The sequence below is a fragment of the Scardinius erythrophthalmus genome (assembly GCF_964197995.2).
Source record: "Scardinius erythrophthalmus genome assembly, chromosome: 10".
In the NCBI taxonomy this organism is placed as follows: Eukaryota; Metazoa; Chordata; class Actinopteri; order Cypriniformes; family Leuciscidae; genus Scardinius; species Scardinius erythrophthalmus.
This window is the reverse complement of record NC_138230.1, coordinates 29,674,049-29,692,142: the sequence shown is the minus strand read 5'-3', so window position 1 is coordinate 29,692,142 and position 18,094 is coordinate 29,674,049. Positions and strand designations below refer to the sequence as shown.

Below are 18,094 nucleotides of genomic sequence, written 5' to 3'. Positions count from 1 at the left end.
TTACAATTAAGATTCCTCTCATTGTGAAATTTTCAAAATTAAGCATATTATAGTATCATGAAAAAGTGGAAAACTTTTATATTCACAGAAAGAATATTCACAGGAATATTTTACTGAATTTGTTGGTTTAAGTAAAAAACAAAAACAAATATTTTACAGTAATAACAGCAGCATATTTTCCTACATTACAGTATTGAGGATTTGGAGGAAAAACGTGCTAAAATGTCACCATGTGAAAAAGTTAATGGTCTTAAAAAGGCTACATTTTTATTTCAGGGTGTATTATGAACTGGACTTTCTTCATGAGATCCACTTCACACTAAACACAAAGTGATCTACCAGTAAGGGAAAACAGAATATCATTGTAAGATATGGCCAGCATAAGTCAATAGAGAGGAGAGCAATAATATTAGCTCAGTGGTTGACAGCCTGGAAAAAAGTGAATGAAGCAACACATCGTTACAGAAACTAAATGATAGCAGTTTTATTCATGGATGCTACTCTTGGATAAAGAAAATTAAGACTCTTCAACATCAGACAATGCTGGTTTGGTCTGTTTGTTTTAACCAAATGCAATGTATCCTCATTTGTACAAGCAAATTTTTTTTTTTTTTTTTTTTTTTTACATCTCATAAGGTACACTATGTACACAATGTGAACACTCTTCAGCATAAGACGTCATCTAACAATCTCACAAACTGAATTTGAGCATTCAGCCCTGTAGATATGATAGGAAATTTCAAGTAATTTCATATAAAAAAATAGAGCTTTTCATTTTGCCTCTGAAAAAAAGTTGTCTAAAAATACAATGTGTGAACAGCATTAGAAATGCATAGAACAATTTCAGATCCTGCTGCTTTTTCCAACAACAAAAAAAAGCTAAAAAAAAAAAAAAAAAGACACAAAATAGGTCCAATGAAATTAAAACCAAATCCAAACCATGGCGATGCGCTGTCCTCTTGATATTATTGAGCTTCATCCACTGATATAGTGCTGGTGTGTGCTGTTTTTCGGAGTGGAGAAACCTTCATGAGGAGTTCATGCTGTAAACAGCTTTTAAAAACATAGGGGTGGATGGGGGAGGATTATGGGATGAAGATCTTTTGCAGAGGTTGCCATGGAGTTAGATGTCACTGGTTGTTCTCGCTCTGTCAATATAAATCACAGATTGCAAAGTCAAATATGTTATATTTCAAATCACAATGTTAAAAAGGGTTTCTTCACCCAAAAATGAAAATGAAACATTTACTCGCCCTCATTTTGTTCTAAACCTGCATGACTTTCATCTATGGAACACAAAGAAGAACTTTAGCAGAGTTCTTGTTGTTCCCTAATGGGAAGTTCCAAAAATACCAGGCGGTCAAACGACATAACTATCTGAATAATGTCTAATATCTGAAGCAGGTTTTACATCCCAGTATTAAGGCTTGTTCACACCAGGACGAATTTCGCGCGCGATATTCGTCGACGTTTAACGCCTCGTGACTAAACAAAGGGCGCCAATGTGAGTGTGCACACCGACGCGAAAAACGCCACACGTAAAAGCGTCATTTTTTAAAAAACGCCTCGGGTTCGTTTTTTTGGTTTGACGCGCCGCGTCAAAAACTATCCGACCAATGAGATTGCCGCTTTTGCTCACGTGTCTGGAGCTTCTGAAGTTACAGTAAAACACAACTTGGGGGCGCTCAAACACAAAACGGTCTTGCCGAGCACACATACGTAACGGCGAAGAAGATATATGCCGAGTAGCGTCTAAACACTGCCGGGAAGAAATAAGACGAGGAAGATGCAAGGCAAGATGAATATAGAGTAAAGAATGTAGAGCTGCTGGTCTCGTTGGTGTCGGAACATAAAGAACTATATGACAAACGCGGCAGCGACTACAAAAATCTTGATAAAAGAGAACTGTTATGGAGTGGTATTAAGCGCCATCTAATGTCAGGGAATGAATTTGCATGTTCACTCGGCTCACCGTCAGCGAAAATCGCTTGGGTGCGAACACAAAAAACGCGCTGAAAAATGCTGGCGAATAACGCGCGCCGATATTCGTCCAGGTGTGTACAGGCCTTTAGGCTGCGATTACACTGGAACACAAAAAAACTAAAAATTCTGATTTTTTTTTACTCACATCTGATACATATCAGACACGTATAAACACAAAAATCCGCACAAGATCTGCTTTTTTCGCATCAGTTCTGGACATATGACCTACGTCTGAACACGTATATCCGATTCTCCTCGGAATTTCAAGCCACCACAAGGCGAAGGCGACACATTTGGCCACAACAATATCTTTTTAATGTCATAATATGAAGCAGACGTGCCTCTACGCACTTGCACTAAACTGCTTTTTTATTGAGGTGGAAAGTTTATATATAGTTAAGAAATTGCACACACAGAAATATTCAGGAGCATGAAAACTGCCCTGGGAATTTTATAAATAAAGCACTTTCGCTACTGAAAGCTACATTATATTTATCACCAACGTTTTTGTAATTAAACTCACAGCTTCTCTATTACATACGCCCTGTTTACACCTGGTATTAAGATGCGTTTTGGTCGATCGGATCACAAGTAGATGAGGGAGAGACGTTCCCGTTTACACGTTGTCTTAATCCATCTCTTTTGTCCACTTTCGACCACTTCTGTCCTGATTTCTTCGAGGGGAGGGACTATGGACGGTTAAATGTATGGGCTTATTTAGATCGAATGGATCAATATAATAAGCTCACCTAATTTACACATGAACACACAGACAACGATGGAAAAACATATTAAGACTGCTCTGATAGCCACAAGACTGTGAGTGCATATTAGAAATCAGGAATGGTCAGAGAACATTGTGCTTGATACATTTTTCGTCTTCAAACCAAACTTGGCTCTTCATCCGACAACGTTTAAATCTCGTCAGGTTAGCACGCTTCCTGTAATGTTTACGCATTAGGTCAGTAGACGGAGAGCATGTGGACTTTTATGGCTGCATTTAACCACATGTACATCTAAAATACAAAAGCAATCCAGTCTGATGCGTTTTCGACTACCTCTGGAAGCTCATTTAGCGTTGTCCACTTATGATCTGATCGACCAAGACACATCTTAATACCAGGGCCATAGAGATGCTGTACAGACGCAGGTAATTCACACTCAGTCTCTCTCTCTCTCATTAATTAATTTGATGATAAATGTAATCTTCCCCCCTACTTTATTTAACTTGAGAATTTTAGATCTTTACCATTTTTAATTACTGTTATTTCGACGCATTCTCATCCTAGGGCGTCATATACTGACACTTTTGACATTTCGTCTACATCGAACGCACATGGCACCCTTTAGCGTCAATATGACACGCACAGAGCTTTGTTCGGTTATGGGTAGGTTTAGGTCTGGGGTAGGGTTAGGGTTAAGGCCCTTTCACACCGGATGCGTAACGAAAAAGCGAAACGAAAAAGCGAATAGTTCGTGTGCGAATAGTTCGCACCAAAACCATTCACATCAGCCGCGACGCGAATTTGCGATGTTTGTGACGTTCGGAGAGCTTCAACATTCCAAAACTTTCGCGCGAATCGCGCCGACAGCTGAGAAAACATGGACACTTCATCATCATCATCCAGTCATAGTCATAGCATCCAGTGAAGACGAGCTTTTCATTTTATTTAAAAGACAGAAAAGAAGGTTTTGGGTGCAGCCAATCTTACAGAACAGAGAGTCTGAAGGGGAGTATGCTTATGTGCACAGTTTTTTTTTGCGTCTTCAACTAAACACAGTTCGTTTTGTAATGTAAATACACATTACATGTAACACACGACGTAAGTAAGTTAAAAATCATTCGACTAGAAACTGTAGATATCAAAGAATGTAAAAGCAGCCCTAAATAGTCTCACTACATTTTGTTACGTGTTCAAAGTAAACACGGTCTCTGTCTCTATCTTTGACGATATTTATGTTAGCTTTCTATCCCAAATGTAGTTTAGCCTGCTAGCCTACACAGCACAGGAGTCAGGACTATACAACGACTAAAACTATCACACAGTATACTCACAGTCAAGATAACCGAGTTGGTTGGCAATGCTACGCCACACATTGTCTTTCAAATCGTTGTCCTTGTAGTATGTGATTGGCTGAAGCCTTTTCTGTCGCAGCAAAAGTAAAAAAAAAATCGACATCGAAGCGAAAAAAATAAAAGTCGTTTTTTCGCCGCAGCACATTCGCGTTCGGTGTGGAAGCACTCATTACACAAACAGCTGATCAAAAAATAAACCCATCGCGCGAATTATTCGTGCGTCAAAATCGCGTCCAGTGTGAAAGGGCCTTTAGACCGCTAGGAGGCGCCTTCTGGCCCATATCTATCTGCGTCAAAGGGGTGGTGTGGCGCAATGGATAAGACACATGCCTTTGGTGTGAGAGACCCGGGTTTGAATCCACTGTGAGACACCAATGTGTCCCTGAGCAAGACACTTAACCCCTAGTTGCTCCAGAGGCGTGCGACCTCTGACATATATAGCAATTGTAAGTCGCTTTGGATAAAAGCGTCAGCTAAATGAATAAATGTAAATGTAAATGTAAATGCGTCTCATATTGACGATAAAGGGTGCCATGTGCATTCGATGTAGACAAAATGTCAAAAGCGTCAGTATATGACGCCTTGGGATGAGAACGGGCTGGTTATTTTCTGGTCTACATCCATTCAGTCAGATTTTTTACTACAAACATCTAAGACAGCTTTTAACTTACACATGCTGGCAAATAATCACGGTACTACCGGACATGAATTATATAAATAATTTTTAATAGCATGGCCATTCAGAATAATTTTTGGCGGGGATTAATGTAAACAGATATCGGATACCAGTTGTATCTAAAGTGAATATAAACAGGCAGGACCAAAATAAATAAATTCGGATATGGTCAAAAGATCGAATCTGTGCATTAAGACTTGCAGTGTAAACGCAACCTTAGAGGTGACTAAGCGGCTTTTATCATGTGTAAATGAAATACGACATCAGACTGACGTAATATTTGCATGCTAACCTTCAAATGTGTTCCATGATATAAATTCTTGTGGCAATACATTTCTGCTGCAAGAGTAAATGACAGAATTTTCATTTTTTGGGTGATCCCTTTAAATAGCACATTCAATATATATATGCAATATCTGCCACTGATTGACAGTCTATAGGAAATAAATGGTAGTTAATATCCCAACATGCAGCAGGGGCATTAACAACCAATAAGAACCAAGCTCTTATTACTGTGACAAAATTACATTCAATATTGGTATATCGTTCCCTGCTCCTTATTCACCCCTTTTGCTAAAAAATACTGTTGTCCAACTTTATTTTAAGCGTTTTTAAGCATTTTAATAAATATTATATTAATATAACTACATTTAAATATTTTTTCAAGGAAAGTTGTCCCCTGGTTGATAATCACTGGTTGAGACTATTTTGTCTATCTTTAGCCATCTGACTGATACAAATATTTATCCACTGGTATTTATTTATCCACCCAATGACAAATAATTAGTGGGTTCATTTCACAGTTGATGCAATTCAAATGATGTGATCAACAAAATATTGCAAACCTGAGTGTGATAAAGGGGGGCATGAAAAGTGTGAGTGAGGGAAGTTTATTATTGTTTATACATGCATCTTTTTTGGTCAGACTCAGAATGGCAGAATTAAACAAAAATATACATGAAAAGTAAAGAAATAAAAACTACTTTAGTGACACAATTAACCAAGCAAAACACACTCTCAGCTCAGTCTGCAGAAACATACCAGTGCTGCACGCAAACCACACACCCACAAAATTAGAGAAATATTGCACTGAAGCTGTGCGAAGAACTAAAGAACTCTGCCACATTTCAATATGGAAGAACCATCAGGTTTAAGCTCAACGCAAATCTATGGCCCTCAAAAGACTTAAGTTTTTGTTTACATTTGGTTTAAATCTCATTCAAGTAGTAAAGGCCAATGTCTAAATCTGAGGAAAAAAGCAAAAACATCACACCATGCTGAAGCTCAGTTTTAAAACGCCAACAGCCACGGCCATAAGAACAGCAGCAAGCTCCAAACCAGCATGTCACAGCACACAAGGCTCGTGTCTGGCTCTCACGTACAGCCTGGGGAATTTGAGGAGCCCGGTCAAGCTTGTTTTGTACAAAAATCCTTCAGATGCGCCGTTGCTGCCTCATTGTTTCCCAACAGGGCAGCACTCGCTGTGTCACGTACAGCAAATACAGCCCAGACTGAAACCATAATATAAGACACAAACAAGCCTCAACACAACGCTGACCTGACCCCATATGACCTCTTTACACTTACAAAATTGCTGAAGGCTGAATCTAAAAATAAGAAATGACATGTTAACTAAAGAAAATTAAGACCATTTTTAAAACCAGTTTCTTGCATTTTTACATTTCCCCCCAAATTATCATTAGTGTAATGTAAAAAAAAATCTAACTTTAACATGTAAGTAATGATGTATTTTAAACGCAATAATACATTTGTAAAGTACTGTTGTAAGTAAAGATCATAGTAGTATTTGTCATACTGAAATGAATTTTATTACACGAAAACATTGTATTACAGTGTATTACAATAATGAGCATTTAAGGGAGAATCTGCTTGTCATGAAAATGTCACTATGCAAAAAAATCTTTTTTAAATAGGCCATCAGATTAGCTCAGTCTGATTCCATCAGCATCCCACTAGCCTACTCAAATCTGAAATCTTGCCGTCTTCTGTCAAGAGATCTGTCCTACTCACCAATTTATGATGGTGGATATTATAAACTTGTACAAAATAAATAATCCAAAATATATCATATTGGCCAACACGTCTATACAATTTATTATTATATTATATGAAGATATTATAAATATAATAGTATTATCAGTGATGCCAGTTGGACTCGCATATTACAGTAAGTTCTGGCACACACAGACATTACAAAGGCACACGAAATCACCACTCAAATCTCTCCTGGGCAGATGCCACATATCAAACAGAGTAAAGAACAGCTGTACACTGATCCGCACTGGTGTAACTGCGCTGCTTCAATACAACAGAGATATTTTGTGACATGAGTCTGCAAAAGGCTTGGTCTCTGAATGTCCCAAAAGACTAAACAATAACTTAAAAGTCTAGTAAGGCCACCAGCATCTGAGATACTAAATACCAAATGACATTATGAGAACTGAGTGGGTTGAAGATCTGTGGTATTATATGACATTACATACACATGATCAGACATGCTGAAATTGTTCAGGGTGTCAGTGAAAAGCAGAGCATAATAAAAATCACATTCCTTCCAGACAGACAGTTTCACCTTTTTCTTTTCTTATCAGGGTCGTTGATCCTGGGTTTTGTCTGTTTCTGAGTCTTCTGGATGGGGTTGGACATTTTCTCATCTCTTGGTCTTTTGTGACCACTGAAGAGAGAAAAGAGTGAATATAACATGACAATGTAGTGTTTTAACAGCATTCTAACAAGTAAAAAGTTTTTTTTCTATTCACAGCCTATCAGAATATAATAGACGTTTAAAACAGAACTGGAGTGGAGTGAGATTTTAGACTAATGGCATTCCCCAGTAGGCAGGGCTCCCCAGCAAGACAACAGAAATGAAAAAGTAAAATAGAGCAAGTGACAATGACTTGTTGCATGTTGTTTGGACAAAACCTAAATATGGATATGGAAGAGATAAGACTTCATGGTGTTCGCCTTAAGTTTCAATCTATTAATTTAGGACACAATTTTGGTGAATCTCACGGAAATCTAGTCCAGTTCACAATTTACCCCAAAATCAAAAGGAAAAAATAAATAAGTAAACTTTTTAGCACTAAGAAAATGTAAGGTGAATATGTATTTTCTGCGACACCAGTGGCACCTTGCGGAATTACAAAAATACAGCTAATTTTGCGAACCGCTTTTGCGTCCTTCCCAACTCTCAAACATAACAAATACAGCTCTTTACGGGTGTTTGTGAAGGCATCTCTCAACAGGTATAGACTACTTTCAATAAAACGTCCAACATATTAGGAATACTTTTAGCTGTATTGCCATGTGTCATGAGTAAACAATTGAGTATGCTAATAACACTGTCTAGAGCGAATGCGAACATCTCGCTAATAATAAACCCATCCAACGCATCTGCACTGGCCCAGGCATATTTTGTGACATGGTATGCCAAATCTGTTTGAATAAGCACATTTTGCAAATGCCTCCAGATACTGTAATTTACAGTTTTTAGTATGAAAGTTTTACACTAAACATTCTTACAGTAAATTAAAATGATTGCAATACATTGATTTAAAGTAACAACGTGGTATTATTTTTAAGTAATACCACAATGTATAAATGGTTTTAATAAAATAAATATTTTTCAAATTATAGTAATTAAAATCAAATTAAAGTTTGGTGGGAAATGTGCTTGTCTTGAAAAAAACCCACGAACAACGCAAAAAAGTAAATGGTCTAATATGCCTTGTTTTCTTAAAGCTAAATTATATTTCTTAGTCCTTTTTTGGGGTGAAATATGACCTCGACATGTTCTTGACAGATTTTGTAAGATTTATCCAATTATACAAGGAAATCAGTAATCCAACCATTCTAAAACATTAAAATGGTACAATAATCCTGCAATTCATTTGGCCACCAAATCCAGAATCTGAAATCATGCTTGCTGATTCCTTTTTGGCCACATGCAGTTTTGGAAAAACTTGGTTAAATCAAAAATATACAACGTCTTGTTACATACATTGTTCGAGCATCTCTGTCTGGTTCTTTATTGGGGATCTCTAGAACTGTTTTCTTGCTTGTTTTTGAGTCAATCCCATCCTCCAGACGAGACAGCTTGCTGCCATTGTAGCGTTCTGTGCATTTAGGAGGCTGAGGCGGCGGGGGAGACTCAGATAGGGGCTCCTGGTCCTCTCTAGAGAGCTCTCGCCATTGTTTCTGCACACAGCCATAGAAAAGTCATAAACACAAACACAGAAGGTCTAGTCCAGGGACCAGTTACTGGTCATTCTGTTTAAAATACTGGTGATAACATGCCTGCACAGAGGAGTCTCCCATAATGTACTTGGCACCTTCCAGCACAGCCATGTATGAGAAACGCAGCTGGTCGGGGGTCTGAATCAAACCCATCCGATACTTCCTCATTTCTAAAAGAATCTTTTTGATGTCCACCTCCAATGGGTCTTTTCTCTTGTCCATCTGAACACATCAGTGATAGAGGAAAAGCACTGGTTAATTAACTCTAAGTCTGAGTGGGAGACAAAACCACCATCGCGTATATGTTGTCTAATCATGAGACTCACAAAAAAACATGATAGTTAAAATCCTGTAGGCTCCTAGTTTTAGAGATCCAACTCACCAAGACAAGACAAGTGTCTACCAGAGAGAATGTTCCAGATCGCCCAATTCCTGCACTGCAGTGGACCACTGCTGGACCATGGTCCATCCCGAGTGAACCAGACTCTCTCACCTTAAGCAGGAAATTCAGAAAGCTGGCTGGGGATTCTGGGACGCCAAAATCAGGCCATGTGGTATAATGGAAGTGATAAATCTCTCTTCTCTCCCCCGTCTAAGTGGATACAATTAATAAAAATAAAAAAACAGACAAGAAAAGTATAAGATATTAGAATTGCTAAAAGCATAGAATTGCAATTCAAATCTGCCAAAGAAGCATGAAAGTGATTTTCAGTGGTCAATGTGAGAAACTTACATTTGCATTCTGGAGTTCCAGCACTCTGGTGGTGTAATATGACTTGACGTCCTCTGACACTAGTGTTACCACAAAGCGTGTGTCACGGAAGGACATCTCTCGTTCTTCTTGTGTCGGCCAATATTGTGCACACTTTTCCTGCATTACGGAACGTGTGGAAATAATGAAATGTAGAAGCAGATTTAGAACATTTCTTTTATTTAAATCAAGTGGTAAAAACTTCCTGATATAAAAATTGTTTTAAAACCTAAAAGAGGGTCTACTATGTCCAAAAACAAATAATCACGTGATAGTTATTTGAGTTAACTGGCCAAAATTAGAATGGTCCAAAATTAGGATTTGCCATTTATAAAGAGTTTCAGTTACACACCCACTAACAGCATTTATCACAGAATATACAGTGATTATTAGGGCAATGACAAATAAAAATGATATGAGTCGAAGATAAAATTCTAGTTAAAATGTATGTGCTAATTGATGTACAAAAAAATGTGCAAGCATAATCTTTGCATTCAGAAAGTAAAAAAAGAAGAAGTTAATTTTAAATCAGTTCATCATTTAGCCATTAAATCATGGTAATTATAAAATGTATGAATTGCATTTTTTTAAATAGTTTTAGTAAATGACCAGATCTGAAAAAACAACAACCTAAAGATACTTAAAGTTAGGCCTTTCCAAAATATCTGTCATATAATCCTATTGTGAAATATACGTATTAATAGTATAAAAGGAATGGAATATGTTTAAAATGCCACCAACCCACTCAAACTGCACATAGACTCATTTCTAATAAAGTGTTATTTAAAATACCTCAATGTCATACAAAAATAAACAGGATGGCAATTCAGCTGTAACATTATTTGGTTGTTGGTTGTCATGGCAACATTTCTTATTTTTTAATAAAATTCTTTCATCTAATATTTATGTTTTATTTCAATTTTAGAAAACTAGTTTTAATAGTCTTAACAGCGCTATATCTTCTGCAGTATCTTCATTGTCTTAGTTCTTTAAAATACTACTTACGTTCTAATATGAATTAATATTTAACATTTTATTGTTGTATGAATGAGTGTGGAGGCTGAAAGCGTGGTGCTTTCAAAGATCAATGATGTTTACCGAGCCTTTTTCTATTACTCTGTTGAGCATGATAACTGCTTTGGTCTTCTGCTCCCAGATCATCAGCCAAAAGTGACCACAGGTGTTTCTCAGAGGACCCTGAAATTAGAGAAACACACACAGAGTTTGAAAAGAAGTGATGGGCCACAATGGTCACAAGAATATGGTTTATGTAATAGCTCCTTAAAGGTATAGTTCACTTTTATAACACAACAATAAATAACATATAATAAGATAACATATGTATAATAAAACCATCTTTAATATTGCAAAAACCATGTAGAGACCTATGATTTCCGCAATGAGGATGGAATCATGGAATCCAGTTACAAATGGAACTTAAGGTCCTTTCACACTGCGCGCGATGCGATAAAGCTACGCGAATCGCAGACGAGCGGAGCTTTCACACTGAACGCAAAACGACTGATTGCCTTCAGCTAATTCAAGCTTGCACAATAGGTGGGGCTGACTGAGAATATATTTTTCCTCATGTATGCATCTGGTATGTTTTCCCATTTGGTTTTAACCTTGTCCGCTGCACATCACACAACAGTAAATTAAAATAAATAAATTTTGGTACTACACAGAAACCATCATGGAGTGCGTTTAATAACTTCCGACTGCGATCTAAAGTGGATTTTGATAAAAAAAAAAAAAGGGAATATGTGCATTATGTGTAGTGTTTTATAATACACTGAACAGCATTTCTCATTTCAATGTTTCATTATGGGGCGATGGGGAAAAATAAAAATCGGCACACTGGTCGAAAAAAAAAAATCTTGCTTTGTTGCGCTGAGATTGATTGCGCTTGTATGATAGCTCCATGGATCTATAGTTTCGATTGTTTCAGCGTCTGCCATCTCACTATACGAGGACATGGACACATGAACTTCATCGGCAGAGCTGCTTTGAGAGTCACTTCACAAGCATTTCATTTGATATAACTATCGTCATTCGTCATATCATACACACAAACTCAAAGGTCTTCACAACAACCTGTCAAAATAAAAGTTGGGTATAACTTGAAGAAATCACAACAGAAACATATTACACACAGCATGCACAGTAGAGTATTCTTCAAGTAATAATAATACCGTCTAATAAAACACAGAACCAGAAAGGTCTTCATTACAACCTGGCAAAATAAAAGTTCAGTCTAACTTGAAGAAATTATGAAAGAAATTGCACAGTAAAATGTACTTAAAGTAATAATAATCAAATCTATTAAAACATTATTTCAAGGGAATATCACACAAGTTTTCATACGTGTTTTAATTTAAACAGTAAAACTGAATTAAAGGAATTATTACATTTTCATTTGATTGCATTTTAAGATTAACTAAATTGTTAGTTTTATAAATTAATTTGATTACTACCATTACAAAGTAAATTTGTATTTGCCCTTTCAATGTTTTTATATTCTCTGTACTCCTGACAGTAAAATAAGCCACAAAAACAAAAACGATATACTGTGAAACCAACAGAATCTTAAAAAATACAGTGATACAGATTTTTGGTCAAACTGCCCAGCACTAACCTCTAGTTGTTAGCAATGCAAAATCACTAAATGCCAAAAAGTCTAGCACACCTACACATTTGTAAAAAAAAAAAATCAAACCAAAACCGAATCTCAAATGGCTGACTAACGTATTTTCACAACTTGTGACCTTTGAAATTCTACCCCACACAAATTGGTTGGTAATAGACGTGCGTAAAACCTACCACCTGCCTACATCATCCTGTAGTAACATCAATGTAAAGCAACTGCCAGCGGAGTGAAGATAGCCAATGGTGTTGAATCTAGAGGAGTAACACACAGGTTTTTTACTAAGAACTGCTATTTTGTGTGCCTGAGAAAAGCCATTTCACCACAGGATTCTCCAAGGATCGTCCCTGCAATTAGTCTACCGAAAATAACTTTAGACAAAAAGTGCCTGCTTAAGGCAACTTAATCACAACCTAAAAGCAAAAGCTTTCTAATATTGAAAACTAGAGCTGCACGATTAATCATTAAAAGTTTGCGATCTTGATTTAAACACTATTATTTGTAAATGACAACGATTCAGCAAGATGCCTATTAAACCTTCGACAAAATCACACCAGAACACCCAGATCTGCGTTGGCACTGCTGTTGACCCAGAAAAAGCAGTTGTCACGTATAGGTATGAAACAGCTTCACCAACAGTCTTTTCAACCACACAGTATCATTATTTCTGTAACAAATATTCACATGATCAGAGAAGTACTGGAATAAAAGATTATAGTTCAGATAAAAATAAAATAAAAAAACACTGCTGTCTAGGGTAGACCAAATGTCGACCAGAGAGAGATCAAAATAGAACAAATCACATTTTAAAGGTAACTTGGAGCTTATAATATTGATTGCATCGATCACATCGTTGACACTAGGTGGCAACAAGTGACTTAAAAAGTGTATCGTTTAACATCGAATCATTCATTCAAGAGATTTGTTCAAAAACACTGCTTCATCTAGTAATAAAACAAGTGAAGTATTTATGAGTGAGTCATTGAATCATTCATTCAACTCAATCTAGCTGTTGTACACAAAATAGAATGGAATAAATTATTGTGCAGAGTTTTTAAAAAGACTTTAAGACCTATTTTATGACCTGCACAAATAAGATGAACACCACAGAGAACAAAGCCAGACAACTAACAATAAATCCTTTATCTCAAATTCAGATTCTTTACGTTAATTAAACTGGGGCACACCTTCAGCTGCATAACAGGTTACATGCGAGTTTAAAATACTCATGGCATGTTTTACAATATATACAAATGTATAATTCAAATTGGTTTATGTACTAAAAAAATCAATACATACTACGCACGCATTAGAGGATAGTGAACTTTGTTGATACAATGTGTTTAAAGAAAGACAATAAACAGATTATTTTGTCAATAATCAATAGTTGTAAAATATATATAATGAATGTGTTAAATAATGTACTTTGTCTTACCTTCCTATGAGCTACAAGAGTTTACGTTAAATTACATGCCAGATGCAGTTTGTGTAACAAAAATTCAATGTTTGGTTGAATTCCGGATGCTTTAAAATGTTCCCGCGAGTGTTAAGTGCTCTGTGAAGAGTGTTAAAGGTTTCTATTTACACTGTGTAATGTAATCCACTGCAACAGCTGTTCAGCATTCTCGCATATCCTTTTATTATAACCAACAAAGTATAAACACAAAGTCAATAAGAGATTCATTGCACAGCTTTATTGATTATAACAGGAGTGTTCGCATGAGTGCAGCTGTGTGTACTTGACAGCTTCAGTGATGACAGTGATCTTTGCTCACTTTTTCTGTATATATATATATATATTTTTCATGTGGCCAACTACACATAGCAAAGTTTCTGGATACAACTGTATTTCAATACAGACTGATAGTGAAAAACCATAGCACTGAACAAAACAGTCTGATACTGAAATGTGCCTTATTGCTTGATTGTTAACCATTGCTTAAATTTATTTACTTCAGTAACAGCTTCATGAAATGTAATAATAACATTAGGCCATTTCATGATTCCTGTTCTTCTGTTCTGTCCCTAAATTTAAAACCTCTTAAAAAAGGACTTTTGTTACACCATTTAGGATATGTAATACATTAACAGCCTTAAATTTGATAAAAACTGAACTGAAGACTTTTTAAGGACCCACGGGAACCTTGTCAGCTCCGCATGTTTGGAGCTCCAAGAGTAAATTTAATGGTCTGGGTGGAGTTTACTTACCTGGGTAAGTATGTATCTTCTCTGGGCTTCTTCCATAACCACCAGGCTGGCATTGATGTAGTCATTTTCTGTGTTTTCTAATTTCACCCGACTGTGGTCAACTAATATGTTTGGAAAAAAAGGGAAACAATGTCGAATGCAATATTAAAGTCGTTACATTACATGATGAGAAGCATCATGCCTAGAACCTAGGCGAACCTGACATTACTTACATGGGCTCACGTCTCTGTATCTGTTTCTATTGCGATTCTCTGGATACTTGGCCACTTTGAAAGCACACTCGTGTGACTGGTTGCGTATTTCCTTAAAAAGAAATAAATGCAAAGCTTCAAAACAACAGTTAAATTAGGTCAACATTACTGAGTAGGCCTAATTACTAATTAGATTCATCAAGTTTCATTTCAGTTCATTTCCCAAGTCAACTGCCCATGTCGGGAAACACAGGACAGGAAAAGCACGTTTAAAAGAAATTAGCTGATCATGTCGATTTTGACTGCTTCCAGAAATAGTAGCATAATATTACTGGAAACGTTAATCAAGGAAGCAACAAGTTTGTTAAGACAAACTCCCTCAACAACAACCTACATTTATGAGGCCTATAAAAATATGCTTGTTTATTTAGCACTACAGGAGTGAAAGTTTAGAAATCCAGTTAATAGAGTGTATAGGATACTAATGTATGTGAAGAATAATACAGGGCAGTTGGATTTAACAGACTGTACTGGTTTTTTATGTTTACGGATGACATTTAGTCAATGATATTAGGAAAACGTAACAGTTGCTGTTTACAGTAAATAAACGTGTTTAGGTCAGAAATAGCTAACAGCTGTTATTCGTATAACATTCACGGTGGGAATGTTACATTGTTGTCATTAGATGTCTGTCCCAAAAACTTGTGTTCCCTAACAAGACAGCATTTTTGTCGTTAATACACGTTAAAATGTGTTGATTTCAGTCTCAGCCTACAATGTGTTTTTCTGTTGTTATGACAGATTAACAAGCATATTAATAATAATAATAATAAAAAAAAGTTAAACAAACAGACTCAGTTCCCAAACATGATGTCTAGATAGGCAGTTTACTAGATTCTGAGACATCTAACGTTAAGTTAGTTTAACTCACAACACTTCAGTTTTCATCAGAACAACCACCATAACATCCTGGTTTTGCAGCTTCACTTTCATTTTATCCCCATTTCAACAACAGTAAAAACGAAGAACAGTGAGAGCTCACTGAATTGAAGTTAAAAAAGAGACAGATAAAGGATATAAAATGACATTTCTCTTACGGCTAACGGTAGATTGCGTGGCTCATTAGCATGCTAGCTGACTTAGCTTCACTTACTAAATAAAGGTTCTGCCAGCGGCCCTCTGAATCTATGTCCTCAAACTCCTGCTCCATATCTCCGTCAATTCCTTCCGCTTTAAGGTTGTTTTTTTATTAAGAATGAACGTCACAACTGTAGAAATCACTCATTTCTCGTCCTCACACTGAACCGTCAGAGAGTCTGTCAATGTTTGTCCGTGTCGCTGACATTTGCGACGAGAAGCTTAGTTCTCTGCGCATGCGCATCGAGGAGAGCGGCGCTGGTCTGCTCATGCGCATTGAAAGTCAGCTTCCAAGATTTCAGAGCATGTCGAACATTTTTTAGACAATTTTTTCATTATATATATATATATATATATATATATATATATATATATATATATATATATATATATATATATATATATTTTTTTTTTTTTTTTTTAATATATGTGTGATGCTCACTACTCAATTATAATTTAAACAAAACAAACAGTATATAAAATAACAATATAATAATATAATATGAAAATATATTTTAAATGTGTAGGCTACTTAATACATTTAGAATAAGGCATTTTACAATACAGTCTTCTGTATTCAGCAAAGGAAAGATATGCATGTGCTTAGATAAGTGTCAGTTCAGTTTGAAGTGAGATGAACATGTAACTGCTGAATACCAGATATTTCAGACACGAAGATGTTCATCTGAATATACAGTATAATAGAACTTACTGCATAAATATATATCTCCACAGATGTTTATTTTATTTATTTATTTAAATTTTATTTAACAGGGACAATGGACAGTCAATGACAGCCCCAGAATTAGCTACAGAGCTAAATTTCATCTGCAGTCCCTGGGCAGGACAAAACTAAAACATTCAACAGCAATAACATACAATAAAATTCTCACCTAACAAATGAAAATACATTCCAAATAATATAGTACATGAATACTTTCAAAGACATTATCCAAAAGAATAAATGATAAAAAATAAGAAAAAAACCTACTAAGATTATATAACCAATAACTAAAACACAACATGTTTAATGATTACATGTTTGACCCCATTTTCAAATGTACCTTAAAATGTGCAAAAGTAGGACACCGTCTGATAGTGGTTGGCATATTATTCCAGTTATTCACTGCTATTGCAGAAAAAGCTGAACAACCAACATTAGCTATAGTGTAGGAGCCATATATTGGGTTTGACTTGTCTTCTTTGATATTTCCTCCTTTTTCTATACTATTGTATATGTGCATGCCCATAGTGGCATCATTGATTACTGGGTGTCACCGGGGATGTGGTGTCTGTATTAGTGTGTGTGCTCACCTGTGTGGCATGGCGGGGTGTTTGGATTATGGCTGCAGGGTGAGCATGTGGAGAAACTTTCTGTTGACCGTCACCACCTTCTGTTACTGCACTGTCTGAGGTATCTTTGCATGGCTGATGAGATGCATCTATTAAAGTAAGTGTTGGTTCTTTCTAAGCTTGTGAAATGGAACAAAAAAAAACATCCCATCACGTGCAATGGTTCAGCGTGACACGTCTTCAGTGTAAACCCACGTCTTACTGGGTCTAGGGTCTTACCCACGTCTATTTATTACTTATAATAAATAATTATTTTCTGGTCCCGTTTGAATTGTGCCATGAATGTGAACATATGTTGTCTGTGAATTTTTTATATAACCTTTCGTGTAAAGAATGCTACAATTTAGCGGGTATAGTTTGATACGGTTAGACTTTGTGTGAGAGCACTTTGTGGACTACAACTCTTCGCTGCTTTCGACGCGTTTGAAACGTCAACACCACTCGCACACGGACACTAGCTCACGGATCCCGCTAAACATGGCTGTGTCTTTGGTGCACTTCACCGCCTTCTTTCAGGGAGAGGACAAAATCGTTGAGCGTGGCGAAAACCACGGGTAAGTCAACTTTATGGGGTGACGTCACATAGGCGACATGTAGTCTTTCTCGTTATGTCTTTTCCACCACTGCTAGCCGAAGAATCATTCCATATACTGTCAAACTCGTAACATGAAAGATTATATAAAAAATTCACAGTCAACATATGTTCACATTCATGGCAAAATTCAAACGGGACCAGAAAATAATTATTTTCTCCCATTCACTTACATTGACGATTTTTCAACCTAGAGGTCCAGCGGGGTTTTACGGAAGGGGCGGG

At 36.5% G+C, this 18,094-nt stretch overlaps 1 protein-coding gene across 4 annotated transcripts; it reads right to left on the bottom strand.

The window, feature by feature from the left end:
- Window positions 1-54: 54 nt before the first annotated feature.
- ptpn2b (protein tyrosine phosphatase non-receptor type 2b) lies at window positions 55-16,153 on the bottom strand. Of its 4 annotated transcripts, none has more exons than XR_014031009.1 (11): window positions 15,941-16,146; window positions 14,809-14,899; window positions 14,597-14,697; window positions 10,843-10,941; window positions 9,727-9,864; window positions 9,376-9,585; window positions 9,054-9,215; window positions 8,758-8,954; window positions 7,330-7,431; window positions 6,119-6,247; window positions 462-1,148 (listed from the first exon to the last, which is right to left on the bottom strand). XR_014031009.1 is itself a non-coding variant. In XM_081377595.1 (11 exons), coding segments are annotated over exons 1-11 (1,179 nt in total). In that variant the 5' UTR covers window positions 15,998-16,146; the 3' UTR covers window positions 625-1,146. The 4 variants fall into 4 exon arrangements, 3 of the variants coding, with proteins under 3 accessions (XP_081233720.1, XP_081233721.1, XP_081233722.1); XM_081377595.1 differs by lacking the exon at window positions 6,119-6,247 and adding an exon at window positions 6,324-6,343 and having other exon boundaries at window positions 625-1,148; XM_081377594.1 differs by lacking the exon at window positions 6,119-6,247 and having other exon boundaries at window positions 55-1,148; window positions 15,941-16,153.
- Between the last annotated feature and the right edge of the window lie 1,941 nt (window positions 16,154-18,094).